This window comes from Coturnix japonica, chromosome 12 (assembly GCF_001577835.2).
Source record: "Coturnix japonica isolate 7356 chromosome 12, Coturnix japonica 2.1, whole genome shotgun sequence".
Lineage (NCBI taxonomy): Eukaryota > Metazoa > Chordata > Aves > Galliformes > Phasianidae > Coturnix > Coturnix japonica.
Window position 1 is genome coordinate 3,321,096 of NC_029527.1, and position 17,091 is coordinate 3,338,186.

A 17,091-nucleotide genomic window follows, 5' to 3' on the forward strand; every position below is an offset into this window, starting at 1 on the left:
CCTAATGGTCTCTTTAGAACCAAATTTAGAAAGAAGCCATCAAATAACAGCAGTTGTACTTAAATGTAACAGTAACATCTTAAAAAGTGCTGCAATTCAATTCCAGGTATTTTAACAGAAAAGGTCAAGTATCCTTTGTGGGGAAAAAAAATAGATAAAAATTTGCTACAAGAATTTAAATCCCCTCCCTGAATTTTGCTTGCTTGTACAAAGTTGTGGAAAAAAATAAGGAATGGTCTTGACAGCAAAGTGCTCTGAGAGCAGCGTGGTGTCCAACAATGCTTCAGTCAGGATGGATGTTATTTTAAAGTACTTTGAACCTGAATCCTCTATATCAGCATTAGGATCCGCTCAAGGGAGCTGGGTTATTAAAGGTGGACTTATGACCAAACAACACCAGGAAGCATGCTACACTTAATTCCTGCATCTACTCCCAGTTTCTAGACCTGTGTCCACTTAAGGTGTTCTGTGTGGTAATGGCTATTTATCAAATACTTACATGATGAAAAAAGCCACTTACTTGTGGAAACAAGGGTCTTTCTTCCCTAACTTTCTTCAAACAATCTGCTACGAGCCTCTTCATTGCTTTGGGGCAGTTCTTGTACAACTTGCTGAGATCTGGGGAAGCATATCCTCGGCCAACCATGAAAATAATCTAAAGAAGAACAGCCAGTAAGTAGCAGAGAACTCAAACCACAGGAGCTGTGTCACTCATTCAAAGCTCTGATGTCCCAAAGTCACTAAACATCAGTGAGTGCCAAAGCCCAGCACAGCAGCAGAGCCTTGTGCATTTGTCCAGATCAGTTAACGGAAACAACTGCCTTGCTTTTGTGTAACGTAGAACCTAATTAAATCAGAGCGACACAGTGGTTTATAATACTCCCAAGATGCAAACATTACTATAGTCTGAAAAGAACAGTTTTAAGTTCATGCTCTACAGAAGAAAGCTTTAAATAATGAATTAACTCTGCCCTAACATTTAATACTGCAACATGCAGCATGAAGTGGCTGTTTCTTACCTGGTCGCGGTTGTTTATGTGGGAGTAGGGCAGCTCTCCTGTCATGAGCTCATACAGTACGATTCCATAGGAGTAGACATCTGACTGAAAACTGAACGGATTACTGTCCTGCATCCGTATCACCTCTGGTGCCTTTACAAGGAGAAAAGCAATAAGCGAAAAGTGGTATTAACAAGCTAGGAAACAGAAAAGCAAACAGGAAAATGGAAAGCCAAGAGGAGTCAATCATTACTTAACAAAGGATGGGAACCTCAGGTTCCATCAGTGCTTTTCTACATCTTTCTTACTAAATGAGCAAGTGCACATACAGCGTATATGTAGATAGACATACAATAGCACTTCCAAAGAACCCTCAGAAACTTTCCTGTATGACTTGAGAACTTCCATAAAATGGAATATAAATGCAACATAAAATGACATCAATCTGCAGCAGTTCTGAGCTGCCTCAAAGCTTGCCAGATCAGCAAGCCTGCATGAAGAGATGCTGCCAGATCCTGAGCAGGGAGCAGAGGAGGAAGAGACAATGATGAAGACAGCCAGTGAAGACAGGGCTCACTCATCCCACAAAGCCTGTTGAGCAGATTCAAGGCAGCTGCTTCCCTTCCAGCTGAGAAGAGCCCTTCTGGGGAAAGGTGGGATGGCTACAGGAGAAAGGCTCTGCCCTTGGAACAGTTCCTTGCAGTTCTTCTGACAGCTCTTGTCAGCCTTTGCCATGTATGTTAGAACTCAAAAACTCAGGAGGAAACACTGCAGAACAGTGTCTACTTTGGGGCAGTTAAGTGCTCCATTCTTCAATTTTAACTTATCCTATAATTGGACTAAATGTCTGCATAGTGCTAACAACGTAGGTTGTCATTTAGATGTAAAGATCTGTTAATAATACTGAATTCAACCAACAAAACATGTATTAACTGAGTGAAAGCAAACTGTTTACACTGCAGTAAAATACTCTGCTCACCATCCACAAAATGGAACCAGTGGGTTGCTCCACCTGCTGCGATCCACTCCACCTGGATTTTACAGTTGCTAGACCAAAGTCTCCTATTTTCACTGTGAGGCCTTCATGAAGAAATATATCTAAAGGATTGTTAAGGAAATTCTATAGAGAATTTAAATGAACACATCTGAATTTTCTGACATGATTACAAAGTGACCAGTTAGGGTTATCAGGAATCCAAGTCAGCCATCCAGTATTGCTGGATACAACTTGGGATACAAGTTGTATCTCAGAGAAGTAATTTCATGGCATCCATACGTACAGAGCTCACAAAATGTAGGTATACAGTCTGTCTGCTTAATACTCTATGTTCCTTCTCAGGTTTAAATTAACATTTATGGCTTTATTTATGCCAGTCATCTCAGGATGTTTTATATTTATTAAAATCATAAGGGATACAGCATCGGACACATATGCACACATATCCCTCATCGAACAGAAAGCTTTTCTCCAATACACTACTTGGATAATAGAGACATTATAACATCACTACTAACACTATTCTAATTCACTAAGTCACATTTGGAAAATGACTGCAGCTTCTCTTATTGTCATCTTCATAACATCAGGTTGGTAGGTAAGCATATGCCTTTTTACGAAAGACCTTGTTAAAAGTAACTTCATATTCATCAAAAGAAATTACTTATTTTTGTTACATGCATTTAAAACAGCTACTTCACACACAGCCCCCACCCTCTCCCAGAAAAAGCTCCAAGTGAACAACAAATCACTGTCACATCACAGTGAGATTAAGTTAGGAAAGGATACTATTGGATTTCATGTCTCTGTGGATGATATTCTTTGCATGTAAATAGCTGTGAAAGAAGCAGCAGAAAAGTGACATGAATGGGTGCTGTTCATGCAGATTAAGCCTTCTGATATCAGATTACCACATGGCTAGTGGCCTAGTATTAATTAAGACAAGATTCTATATGGGAAAAATACAAAAAGAACATAACCATGCTTGTTTAAAGATGTTAAAATCTTTGTCACTTGAGTGCTTAACGTTGCAGTCTTTAACATAATACAGATACTGAGGTTTACATCTACGTGACAAAGACTTAAACAGAGTTTAAGAGGTTCTGAAATATTAGGCAGATTCATCCCCAGACATCATTCACATCATCTGCACTCAACTCCTGACTCAGTAAACCAGTTCGACCTACTGCAGTGTTACAGCAATAGCACACAGTAGGGTTTGGGGAAGAAAAAGGGAACATCATTCCAACAGACGAAACAGACACAGACACTGTTGCTTATCCTACTCACTCCATTCCCTGTGCTGTCTGCCGAGCAATGTCAATGAGCTGGAACATTTGGAACTTGGTCTCTTGAACGTGCAGGTGTTTATACAGACTGCTGCCCTCACACCACTGAGTAACAATGGCCAGGTTATCTTTAGTCATGTAGCCCATGAAGAGCAAAATATTCACATGCCGAGTCTTCCTAATAGAAGTAGCAGAAAAAGAAATTAATATCTTTATAATAATGTGCTCTTGTCTGAAGGAACAAAGCAAACAAAAATCTTGCAAAATGAATTCACTGCTCTTGAGAGTAGCCAAGTCGTACTTGCAGGTGATATTAACAGAAGCAACTGGAGTAACAGAAAGGACCCTGAAAGCTGAGAAAGTGACAGCTTAAAATATAAGACTGAATCCCAATTGGAAACCAAAGAATCATTATAAACCATAAGGGAATGAAAAAAATAGTTCTTATCGTTTCAACTACAGGATTCTGTTTTAAAGTTACAGTTACTTAATTGGACATCACAAAACCAGTATCTGAAAATAAAATATGCGGATCAGAGAATATATTGAAGAAAGGGAATTATGTTGCAAATTTCAGAAGATGTACAGCTCAAGAACTCTGCCCAGCAATGGGAACTACAGCAGCATTTACTGATCTGCACTTTCTCCCGTTTTCCACACATGGCCTGAGGGACTGTGGATCTTAGTATCAGTTATGTGAAAAAGCTTTCAGAACCAGTGAAGAACCACTGAATTCTCGCTGCTGTCTCACAGCTCTACAACAGCATTTAGAAATATCACTGTGTGCTCTTTTCTTTTTTTCTCTGGAAATCTGCTTTTGCTGCCTATTAAGTGTACACTATTGAGCAAGGCAGTTTAGTCTGCAAGCAATTACTGTGGCTTCAAATAACAGAATTAAGCAAAGAAATTACAAACTCACCTTAATACGGCCACTTCGTTTCTGAAGGCCTGAAACTGTTCTGGGGTTGGATCTACAACCTTTAATATTTTCACTGCTACATCCCCTGAAAATGCATTTACAGTTGAAGTTACCAGAAGTGCAGGTATTTTCCAAAAATAACGTTTACATAGTACAGGTAAAATCCCTAATTTGTGCACAGAACACCCCTAGAAATCTGAGAACAGACTAAGACCAGAAACTTCTGCAGGACCACACAATTCATGTACCTGAATTTGAGAACAGTAAGAGTCATTTATTGTTCACCATGCTCCCCTATCTAGAAAACAGCAGAACTGAACCAGTTATAAAAGGTGTGATAGTAGAGTGAAGCTGACTGTTCTCAAAGTGAGCACCAACAGCCTGACCCTCCAATTCCTCGGTGAAAGAGGTAAACAATAAATTCACATTTACTTTTCAACAAGTGTTTTATAAACTTGCCCTGACAGTGCCACAGGAAGGTAAAAGGAGCTTAAGTAAATCAAAACCTAATTGTAGTCTGCATAAAAGAGAGATTTCAGATTTTCCACTCCCAAGTGCACTTATCCCACAATGTAAAGGCTGCTGCCACTTTGCATTACAGAACCAGCACTTACAATAAGATAAAAATCCCTATCAGGACAGATTTACCTGCTATTACAATCACTCCATCTTCTTAACATCATCTCTTTTCAGAAAGACTTGAAAAACGTTAGCACATCTCTAGAATATCACCATCAACTACATCCATTAGGAACACTGACAGCTCGATTAAAAACCATGTTGCAAAGTGTGGAAAGGATGTATAAATGGTACTTGAAAGTTTCAGAGAAAGTACTGTGACAGACTGCAGCACCTTACACTAAATCATACCGCTGGTTTGAAGTCACAAACTTACACTAACACACAATTATACATTAATATTTTCCTTTCACTTCAGTGAATGCAAAACATTTCCTACTTCATCCTTCAGCATCTCCCTAAAGAGAACCATCTCACATTTTCACTATACAAAGGTCTGGTGGGTTTTTTGTTGGTTTTTCTTTTTTTTTCCCCTCCATTTTTGGTGATGATTTTTTTTGTTTTTGTAACTCAAGAGATCTCTGCTCACACATCAGAGCAGTACAACAGAAGAGGTAGAAAGATTACCAGTTTCACATGACGACCAAATCAGGCTTAAAAGGAGCCAGTTCCTACTGCAACTACTGTTTATGTACAATGCAAGACCAGTAAAAGGTTTATCAATATTAGAAGTATTTTGCTAGGAGCTATACCGAGACAAGGATGCAGCATACACTGATTGTAAGCCAAATGTTTTCAGACTGTTTTTCAGTATATCCTCCATTATGATCCTTGTTCCACTGATTAAGGCATGTTTTTAACCTTAACAGTTTTTATTGATCACGTGCCACACTTTTTTTTAAGCTCAATGGCATTCTCCAAGCAGTTTGCTCTACAGAAAGAAATAAACAACAGCACTCGTTCTGTTCAGCAGCAATCTGAAGACAATCAGCTTCCACCACCCCCCAACCATCAAAAACCTAGAGCTGATTACCAGGGCCAAAGGGGAAATGTGAGTGTTTATGATAGGTAGTCTTCCAACCCATTTAAACTGCCTTGGTTTTCTTTCCTCCTTTTAAATTTAGAAGCATGCTACAGGACACTACAGGATCCAAATGAGGTCTGTAACAGAAGTGGTGCAAATAATTAAAATTAGTACTTAACCATCAGAACAATCTGGAAAAATATGGAAGTGCAAGATACCCATTGAACAAGACACGCACTCCTCGTAGCAAGACCATCCCTGACACTATCAATTTCATGTTTGTTTTGGAAGACTAAGTCAAGGAAGTTTACTGGAAACCTAATCCAGGTTATACACAGTAGTAAACATCCTCTAGCAGCCCTTACAGGTACACTCCAAAGGTACAAACAGCCCTTCAGCACGGGGCATATTAGGAAATCTGACACCTCCATTCTAATCCAGAAATTTTAGTTTGCAGCAATCTGCCCCACTTCAATTGATTTTCTTCAACTCCACCAAGACATCTGAATTGCTGCATTTATACTATTACAACAGCTTACTACCAAAAAAAAAGCGTGCACTCTGAGCTCCCCGTATCCTCAGTTCTAAGCAGAAAAAAAACCAAGAAATACTTTCCAGTCTTTTAAGATACACTGCAAGTGTTGGCTACAAAACAGATCCAAATAAAACAAAAAGCTCTCCCACTATTTCTCCATTAATGGAAGATTAGTGCCATTAAAAAAAAGTGTCAATTATTTGCTGACATCAATTAAGTTTATAAAATCACATCAGGCTGCCGTTATCTGGCAATTTAACCTCAGCTTTCCCCAGAAATCAGGACAAATCTGTCCAGTTACTTTGAATGTGATACTGAATCCTATTTATGCTGAATTCTTTGATATCATACAGTCCTTCTGTGTGCACAACTAAGGGTTATTTGTTAGCACATAGCTCCATGCATTTCTTCTTTAAAACATCAAAGTTCTTGATACATGAAGAGTAGTTGCAAACATTTTGGTGAAACAATATTAATATAAGAAATTCACATTTCTTTTTAGATGAGGGCCTGAAGGGGGTCGTGTTTCTGTTTAAAACTGGACACCCTGAATTTGGAACCTCATTCTGCAGTTCTACAACGTGCCTATTTTCAAAGTCCTCCAGCAGCTTTTTCCCATTAACTCTCACATCTACCATTTCTTTCATAAGAAATACACCATAAAAACAATTCATACTTACTTCCTCTCCCTGCCACCTCAAGCACAAGTGTGCTAATTGAAATACAGTGGTAATTTAAAACAATGTAAATTCAATTTAACATAATGCTGTGAAAATTTACAACATGGACTTAATGGTGCTGGATTCAGAGTATGGATGGAGACAGAATTAGCAGTTGTGAGATTCAGATTTCAGCACTGGCAACGTGCCTTTGTTTTCTCAGTGCAAAAACAAAGAAATCTGTATTTCACACTCAGTTCTTGTGCTGGTAGATAATCACACAGCCCCATTAAAACACTTCCATTCTTCTTTCTGCATTAGTGTCCTCCTATAGGACTAACATTTTGAGAAGGCAGTAACAGCTGTGAGGAACTTACCATGCCATTTGCCTTTGTAAACAGTTCCAAAAGAACCTGACCCTATCCTGGTAGAAAGCATGACTTCACTTGCTTCTATTTCCCAGTAATAACTAGAATCTCTTTGTCCACGAGGCCTCTGCAACAAAAATTGACATAGCTTGACATTAGTACTTAATCAAATGCATTACATGCATATACGCTGACATATATGCCAAGAAGGAGATATCTTTTTTCCACAGAAAAATGAGATGCATCAAAACCCTGAGGGTTCTGTTCTGCAGTCTGAGCTTTTGTTTTTCACCTGAATCCTGAGGGGAGGAAGGGGCACCTCACAACACCGGGAGGTGTAAGAAAAACTCGATTTCATTATTTCCCAAACTTTAAGTAGTTATAAAGACATCATTAAATTCTGCTCTAAGATATAGACTCTGATCTGAGATCATAACGAGTAATTAGGGATTCTTTATTTATTTGCAGGTACCTTAAATATTTTAAAAAATTAAAAAGAAAAAATCTCAATAATGAAATTCCAGCACTCCAACATATTTGAAAACAATCAACAAAAAATACGAGAGCAGAATTTTCCAACATCCACAGTTTATAACTGGGAGCCTCACTGAGCAACTGCGCTTATAAAAAGTCAAATAACTTCCATGTACTTAAAGCATAAGGCAGTAGTGCTCCCATTCCCAAGTTAGATTTCTATCACTGTGACACACTCAGTGCAGAGCAGTCAAAGAAGATTTCCACCAGCTTGCATTGTCTTTGAAGTACAATATTTACCCCAACACTCCATTATTTTCATAGAATTTAACATACTGGATGTATTTACATACAGTAGTTCAAAAATACTTACAATTTTGTTTTTTTCTTGTGTATTGGTTCCGGGTGCTCGCTCTCTCTGGGCTGGGACTGGGGTTTTGGGCTGAGACCAGCCAGTCGGGCTCATATTGTTAGGACTCCCAGACAGAGCAGAGGGTGAAGCTTACGTGTGAAAGCAAAAGAAAACGAAGTTACAAACCATAAAACAAACACAAAATATGATTATAATACTTTATTTTTGGAAGCCATACCTGATTCACTATGGTTTCGAATTGCATCCTAGAACAGAGAAAATATCAACAGAGTTAATAAAGTATATGACAGTATGTAAATGAACAAATAGAAATAAATGTGTTGAAATAGTTCTTCACAGTTTAGACCAAGTGCTGTACACTACTGACCAAGTCCCTTTAAAAGATGGCAGCTTGGTTATTTTCTAGTTACAAGAATCCTATTTACTTAGGAAAAAAAGACAAAAGAAAACCAAAACAACCCATGCAACTGGCAAATACTTACAGCACATTAAAAATGTTCACAGCATATTGAAAGGTATTACTACCAAAAAAAAACCAACAGAGGGGGGAGAAGACATGGAACAAGAATAAACGTGAGAAATACTGTCTCTGTTCCCACCCCTCCATTGCTGTTCATGCTCGTATGATCTGAACACTCCTGTGATGGCCCTGTGTCTCCAGGGGACAATTACTTAAAAAGGTTCTGGATTGTAAATAGGAAAACTTTAAATCCCCTGAAATATTCCAGGTCAATAAGCATTTAGAAATAGCATGGTAGAGGTATTTCAACACATAATTGACTACACCTTCTGCTCTAACACAAAAACATCTCCATTTCAAAACAAGTGTTTTCCACAGAAGTTTGATGATGGTTGAAAAGCACGTTCTTACACAGCTCACTACTTGGTACAGTGCGACAACTCTCACCTCATGCCACAGGCACTTTACAACACAACTCTACAGCCATGCACAAGATAAACTAAGCTCTGACAAACATGACTATACAACTTTTCTCACCTGCTATGCATTATCCCAAAGTACAAACAGGAAACGTAAAATATCCAGGTACTGTATAAGTACAAAGCAAGAACATGCACTACAGAAATGTTAAATACTGTAGAAGTTAATAGAAGTCAATTCAAACTTTCTAACTAATTAGTAGAATAATAAATGTAAGACTTCATAGGAGGACAGAACAAGCCTATATTCCACTGTATGGCTTTCAAATTAGCCCAGAATTTCCTTACTAATGATTCATTTATGGAACACATCATTGTTGCCAGTTAGCCGTGTTCTCCCAGGCTTGAATTCTAAATAGCACATTCTTGTAGAGCTCCTCTACTCTATGCCTGAGTGAATTAAAATCTACATAAACTACCAGAGAACTCCTACAAATTACTACCTTTGTCCGGTCTGAGGACTGAAAGTCTTTTTCAGAATCTACATTAATAACAAGTGGTGGTTTTTCTGCTCTGGCCTGAGAATGTAATTTCTTTCAAGCAAGCTGGTAAAGAACCACTAAATAATCATCAATTGCTCTCATAGTTAATTCTTAAGGAATTGTTACCTGAGGGGGGGGGCGGGGGGGGAAGTATCTTTGCTGACCTTCAGTTCTGGCTTGAATAATATTTTCCTTTTTCTTATTGATCCTATGGCAAATACACCCCAAAAAGTGTTTTGGTTTTTTTTGGTTTTTTTTTTTTTTCAACACAAATGACACTACACAGCAGTGCTGCAGTCTGCCACCTTTGCTCTGATATGAAGTACATCAGATTCTTCATCTACACTTCTGCACAGTTAAATTTAACAAAATAGTTTCCAGTGGGAACCTGTCACACAAGAGATGTATCTGAGAATGTTTTATACCTCAAAAGCTGTGTGACCAAGCAGATCTCTAATCCAAGCCTGTTCAAGTGCATAACAATTATCACAGCAGTACGGCTCTATCCATCTCAACTAAAAATGAACCCTATCAATTTGCCTCTTCCAGGTGTTGTCCTCGATATTTATGTACACACATGCTATAAAGATTTTCATTAAATCAGCTCCAGATTAAACACTTCATGTGGACACTGCCATGGCTTACAAGTTACAGCAATTCTGTTAATCACAAGAAAACAAAATGCACCAAGAAAATACCTACTCTTCCCCTCAAACAAAATCGTCTGCACCAGGAACTGGGAGAAGCATTCAGGCTGTTATTCTATGCCAACAGGGTAAGAGATAACAGAAAGAGGAAGTATAAAAAAAATTAAGAATGAATTGTTAGGATAAAGGAAAGAAAAAGTAACCGAAGTTGTCTGGCACATCATAATTAAGTGCAGGGAATATATAAATAACTATTCCTGTTCAAGAAAAACATTACACGAGTATTCAGGCTGATTAATCACCTTACTGAGGTGACTTTTCTCATATCATCCCTTAATGTACTTGCTATCTGTGTTGCTGGTTGCTTTTTTTAAAGCCTACTGGAAAAGCAGCTACTGCCTCTAAGCCAGGGCAGCTATTTTATTCAGTGCACTATGATAGGCAGAATAGAAAGCATTTCCTTCTCTACTGCTATGCATTAAGAATAAGGAAAGAAATATCTCAAACACTTATCACACTACCAAGTTTATTAATTCATATTCTCTTTCTGTAAGGCTTCATTTTGGTTTTCTGCCATAGAAGACAGTAGTTCAAACCTCTGTGGTAGGGGGGCAGGAGCAGACAATCTTAGCCTGTAAGGAGGTACCTCTCCCCATAAAATCCAGCTACCACAATGCTTCTAATCAAATAACGGTCACAGGGTTGCAGTGCACTTCATTTCACCTCACTGAAGATGCAGAGCAATTCTCTGGCACATTTAGGAGAGCCTTTACATTTCATAGAAGCCTACAGGCTACCAGCTGAAGGAATAAGCCAGTAAACTCAGAAGTCAAAGGATTTTGTTTGGCCAAGGACTTCTTAAACTTATTTCAGGAGGGGCAGAGGGCAGTACACATTGCTCTCTGAAATCCTGCTGCTCATCACTTACTTTCTGCAAGCCTTTCCTGCAAATCACTCCCTTACACAAACAAACAGGATTCTCTAGCCCTTACTTCCAAAAACTCTCACTGTTTCCAGTGTAAGGACCCAAGCTAAGGGAAACAAACAAACAATAAAGGGATTACTGCAATCAAGTAACAGCAGAAGTATTTTCAGATAGAGGTGGCTTTCCCATGAGCCACCAGTTCTATAAGGGTATAGTGCTACTGTGCTACAGTCAGCTTTCACTTGAACATTCAGGCTCTGAGAACTGCAACCAGACTTACAACTCCTGCCTCATTTTAAACAGCCATCAGCCCCCCGCCCCAATCCTAAAATGTAAATTTCAAAGAACATTTTGCAATATCTCAAGTAACACATGTTCCGAAAAGCTGAGCTTGTTCCCTTTTCAGATCTGTGGAACTTACTTATTAAGCCTCCCTCATGACTTCAAAGACACTGAAATCTACCTAGAACTTTAGTGAAGTTGATAAAGATTGCAAGAATGAACTACTAACTTTCCAGGCAGATGTGCCACCTATATATCCTTATCACAGCCTGTTAAGGAAAAGAGTACATGAAATACAGAAAAAGAAAAAACACCAACCAGTGACTATTAGATAGTCACAAATTCAGTGTAACTGAATGATAATCCATCCTCACCAATATTACCTCAATTATCCGGCTGTCGACTGGCATTGTAGTGCTAACCATGTGGACATTTGGTGTGGAAGTAGATCGCTGTCTTTGGGAAAGGGTGCCCTCAGAGGAAGGATTTGATGTGTTGAACGTAAAGACATGAGGTGTAGAATATCTGTGCTGGGAGCTAAGAAGAAAGAAAGAGAGAAACTTGTGGTTATTTTTTTCCCCTCCTCTAGCAGTCAAGAAAATACTCTTCAGTGTAATCTACCAAAAGCAGGAATATACATGAAACTTCACACATGGGGAACGTTGGGATTTACATGCTAACTAAACTATCTGGTCAGCCAAACCACTCACACTTTAACTTAGGAAATAAACTGAAAAACTTGGCATACTGATCTAACACATTTAAGCCTACTTCTGCCATTATGCAATGTGCCACAGTTCGCCTCAGTCCCCATTAAATCACATTTAATATATTGATAAATTACTGGCTCTGTTGGATTAATTAATTCAGGCAGTTAAATTTAAACCTCTCATTTCAAGCTTATTAAGTGAACAGCCTGAAAGGTACTTTTTTATTGCTTAGCCCTGAGTTTTTGAAGCTTGCAAGACTGTTCAAATTCTCACACAGAACAGCCAGCAAGGAAGTCATGAATCCCAACAGCTGTCAGGAGGCCAACAGTGAAATCCAGCTCAGGGAAGAATTACAAATTACAGCTAACGTTAATCAAACCTCACTTATCCCAAATAACACAAATAGCTCAACCAAAACCAGACAGCCTTCACAAAAACAACCAGCTACCTAATCAGGAAGTCACTGCGCAGTAACACTAGAAACAGACTAACATGGCAAAGAGAACGTAAGATTAATTATTGATGTAGTTCCCAGTCAAACAAATAAATAAATAAATAGAACCATTTGCAATCAGCTACGTGCTCTGTGCCTCATTCCTGAACAGGTCAACGTTTTTCAAAGGGATGTGGAAAAAACAAAACCTGGCCTGCCCTCTGCAGCCTCTAGGATTTCAAGGAAAAGAATACAGGCACAAATTATCATCAGAGACAGGCTGCTTTGGAAAGAAACCGATTTATATTCTAGCAGTAAAACTACAGGGATGTTCTTACTAATCAGGTCTCAGAACTTTCTGTAACGTGAGCCTATTTTCCATTTCTGCTGCTCTCTTTAATCTCTTCCCTACAGCCATAACGCAGGACGTTATTTTAGTTAATGCATGTGACTCACACACAAGAAATAAGCTATAAAGCCTTACATGTATGCTACGTGATCAGATGAAATAAAATTCACACAATACCAAATCTTCTTAGGCAGGTAAACAAAGGTCTCCACAAAACGTTTAATACCCTCACTTAAAATCTTAAGACTAAACTTTAAAAACATAAATTCCACAGTTGATGCTTTGTTTGATGCTGTAAGAATTGACACTAGGTATTTTCTGTGATGAAGTGCTGTTGCCTTCTTGCACGTTTATGTCCTTCTATATTCTTCTATTTTCAAGGAGTTGGGAGCGTGGCTTTTTTTGTTTTTTAAACAAGTGTATTTCCCAAAAGAGAAATGACAGGAAATACTAGCTTACCTAACAGGTATCCGGGAGACAGACTCCCGCATCCGTCTCATTGTCAAGGGAGGTAGTGCAGGGACACCACTGTCACTGATATTTGAATTTGGGAACAATCTGAAATATCAACAAAAACAATTACAATTTCAACTGCTACACTACCTCCTGTACAATGCTCTTAAAACTGAGGATCTGAAGGGCTGTTGCTCGGCACAAACACATCCCCAGTTCCTGTATTTCCACAACGTTTTTTCTCTGTATGGTACAACTAAAAGCTGCATCATCAGATCCTCACAGAGAATTTTCATGTGTTCTTACTAAACTTAAGACTTCAGAAACAACTCTGCAAAACTTCAGACTTTCTCAACAGGATCTATGAGACTAACATTTAACTTCTATTAAACTCTGGTAGCATCAAGTGATGCAATCATCCTAAATTCTGGTTGCTCATCTCATCACCTACGTGACCAAGTTCAGTTATTAAAAAAAAATAATACAGTCACTAATAACGATACAAACACATTCACAGGTTTCATCTGTTTTGCATGCAAGAACTTCTAACAGCAATTTTCAACTTTCTCTAATCAGTATTTTTTAAGTATTACCCTTCATCAGTTTTCTCAACTTTCTATTCATTTTCAGTGGCCTATCAAGAGCACTGATACAAACATTCATCTTTCCAACAGGTAAAAATCGATTAAGTCATCAATTCTTTTTCTTCTAACTGAAGTATTGTAATAAAGAGGAATTAGGATGCCTTCCCATGCTGAATCAGAAGGGCATTACAGCACCTGCCTGATCATTCAGTACATTTGTTGGTTTGTCTGAGAATACTGAAATCCACAGCAATAACAAAATGCATTTGATCGGCCTTCTTCGCCTGGGAACAGACAGTCATTGCTGGCTGTTTCATGAAATCAATACACGTGTTCTGTAAACTGATGAACAGCACTACACCTCCCAAAGATCCACATACATCTCTATGGTAAGATTTTAAGAACAAAGGAAAACAACCAGAGCCCAAGATGGTTGTCTGTCACGGGGAACAATTGTTGCTATTAGAAAGGAATGGTCCTTACAAGAGTTGCCTGATATTGCTCCAGTCGACGCACATGGTTGGAACTTTAGTGCTGCAGTGCTCATGGAATTTATAACCGCACGTCTGACACCGAAACCCATTTAGGAGGAACTTCTGGCAGATGTCACAGAAAGCAAGCTTTAGAAACGTCTTCCGAGCCTAGAAAATGCATTTAATGATTAATCCAAGATTCTCTTACTTAGCCAGGATGAACATCTTCAGAGCTTGACATAAATAAAAACAATGGTAAAATATTATCAGTGCCCTCAAAATGTTACTGAACGTAAAGTTACACAAGGAAACTTGTGTGTATTTCTTGTTCGGCTGGAAACCTGGAAAAGCTCACTAATAATTGGGGCACAGCTTACCCAAAGAAAATACAGCGTAAAATTATCTGCTCCATCAGACTGAAAAGCAACATCTTGTACTTTGCAAGGTGACAGAGCTGAGTGGGAACTGGGTTTTTTTGGTCTAGTTTGTATCATCACAAGTGAAGGAGGAGCAGATCATAAGAACCACCTCTTCCTTACTCATCACAATATTTGTTTTGAGCCCATAGATAACCAATAACCCGGATGTAAGAAATCATTTTCTTAGGATATAAAAAAATTTATGGAAATTCTATTTTTCAAAATGGTGTCTTACATTTTTAAAGCTGAAACATGAAAATAAGACATGGAAATGGACGAAAGGCTTTCCTCCTCCAAAGGAACGCTACCATACACAACACCTGCAAGTCTGAATTTCCTTCAGTTCTGGAGCAAAATATTAGGCTTTGTAAGAAATTGCAAATGATTTTATTTGTAGTTCTCTAATACTGCTAAGTATAAGCAGAGCTATTTTCAGTCACTGCAAATTAATCCCAGGCTTTCTAACTGATGTAAGTGATAATCACTTTGCACAATATACTTCTGGATCAAAACAGTGAAACAGGCTAGAATGCAGAGAGTTCATTCACATGGAAAATAAAATAACAGAAGGTGAAACTCTTACAGTTGGACACTATCTCTGTTTAAATGAACAAACAAATACCAGCCTTCATCATCTACTTATCTGTAATCTTGATTGCTTCTTCCTCTACATGCATGAAGGCCTAAAACTATTTATTAACTATATTAATTTGCTTTGCTTTCAGCAAATCTTATATTTCCCACCCAAAAAATACTGTAAAATTATCAGGCAGCATCAGCTCTCAAAGCAACCTCAAGACCCTGCAGAATTAACAACACCTCTACATATTCAGTGCAATTGCCAACAGAACCATAAGGCTGCTGAGCTTATCCAGGGTTTTTTTTTATTCAATCAGATAAACACTGAAAATGCAAATCACCTCCCAATTCTGAACTCTGAAGATTTGATATTTTCAGGTAAAAGTTACAGAAATATATATTTATACAGTCACAACTAATAAAAATGTCGATCAAGGTGTTGATGGGGTAAAGGTGAGCTTCAGGCCTGTGACACCTAGGAACCATGAAATATTCTGACACTTCACTGTCACCTGGTATTTAGCCAACTTAATTCATGGGGAGCAGCAGGGAGGAAAAGACAAATCATCACTTCTGAAGTTCCAACCCTCATGTTTACAGAGCTAGAAAGCCCCTCGGGGTTAAGCCATTCCTTGACTGAATATGTAGTTCAACTAATAACATTCATTTCAAAATACACAAGAGGAGAAGCTTACAAAATTGTGTGTAGTGAGCGGAACATGATCAAGAAAGTCCACCTGCAGTTCCTCACCAATCAAGGAGGCAGCATCGGTGTTCCAATCCAAACGCACTTTTTTACTGAAAGAAAGAAGTGGGGAGGACAAATTTACTTAGGAGGCAAGAAGTTACATCTAATCAGTGATCCATGCTTTGTGAGCTTTCTTGAGTAAACTGAAAACAAACAAAAAAGCACAGCTAACCTCTTATAGTGATCTGTAGTTCAATATCTTAAACTTAGAAAAATAAGGAGTGACTTTAAGCCATAGCAATTCAACTCTTGTTGTTTGTTTTAAACAAGTCATTTGAATATGTGGATTATTTGAAATAATCAACCTAGGAGCTACAAAAACAAAACAAAAAATTATGAATCATGACTTAGTGACATGAAAGCTGTATTACGTGCTCCAGTACTGAAGTTACTTGTGACCTCAGAATGGACTTCAGTTTTACAGAGCTGTGAAACCTTAAATGATTGCCTTGTGACTGAGGCTTAAAGGAGCATTAAGCCCACGCCTTCCGAGGTGTGAAGTTAAGTGTATTAACTCCATGAGATACCTTCACTCCCTCAGCTTGTAAAAGAACCATTTGGTATTTAATAGCAGCATCCCCGGTCCTACAAAGAATAAGGAATATCTGAAGTGAGATTTTAAATCCAACTGTTGAAAATTTGTAGAGGAATGCAGAGCCTTAAAACTGAGCACAGAGGAGTTCTTCACTTAACATGGCCAAGAATCACTAGAACTGAAGTTTATAAACTACAAATGCAGAATTAGAACTGCATCTCATATTTGAAGGCATATCACATCATTTCAATGAGAGTATGAGAAAAACTTACAGATGCAACAAGCACTTGCATGGACCCCTCATTCTGAACACATTTAGTACTTACAAAACGTTAAAGAAAAGTAATACCCAAGAACCTTAAGGATTTGCCCAAGCAG

At 38.3% G+C, this 17,091-nt stretch overlaps 2 protein-coding genes across 7 annotated transcripts in view; one reads left to right on the top strand and one right to left on the bottom strand.

The window, feature by feature from the left end:
• Positions 1-14,698, top strand: part of MKRN2 (makorin ring finger protein 2) — a 27,431-nt gene extending 12,733 nt beyond the window's left edge. Inside the window, exon 9 of the mRNA XM_015874733.2 lies at positions 14,050-14,698. The gene's annotated coding sequence lies outside the window, so the exon portion shown is untranslated. The remainder of the gene's footprint in view (positions 1-14,049) is intronic.
• The window catches only part of RAF1 (Raf-1 proto-oncogene, serine/threonine kinase), a 59,528-nt gene that overhangs the window by 1,467 nt on the left and 40,970 nt on the right, over positions 1-17,091 (bottom strand). For 3 of the 6 annotated variants that reach the window (XM_015874718.2, XM_015874719.2, XM_015874717.2), the window contains 14 exons: positions 16,126-16,228; positions 14,443-14,600; positions 13,382-13,480; positions 11,814-11,967; positions 10,279-10,338; positions 8,373-8,400; positions 8,156-8,283; positions 7,318-7,435; positions 4,204-4,288; positions 3,286-3,462; positions 2,785-2,831; positions 1,978-2,096; positions 1,020-1,151; positions 521-655 (listed from right to left, as the gene is read on the bottom strand). In XM_015874718.2, coding sequence (XP_015730204.1) covers positions 521-655; positions 1,020-1,151; positions 1,978-2,096; positions 2,785-2,831; positions 3,286-3,462; positions 4,204-4,288; positions 7,318-7,435; positions 8,156-8,283; positions 8,373-8,400; positions 10,279-10,338; positions 11,814-11,967; positions 13,382-13,480; positions 14,443-14,600; positions 16,126-16,228 — 1,543 coding nt within the window. The remainder of the gene's footprint in view (positions 1-520; positions 656-1,019; positions 1,152-1,977; positions 2,097-2,784; positions 2,832-3,285; positions 3,463-4,203; positions 4,289-7,317; positions 7,436-8,155; positions 8,284-8,372; positions 8,401-10,278; positions 10,339-11,813; positions 11,968-13,381; positions 13,481-14,442; positions 14,601-16,125; positions 16,229-17,091) is intronic. The other 3 variants (XM_015874721.2, XM_015874720.2, XM_032447351.1) reach the window with 3 other exon arrangements.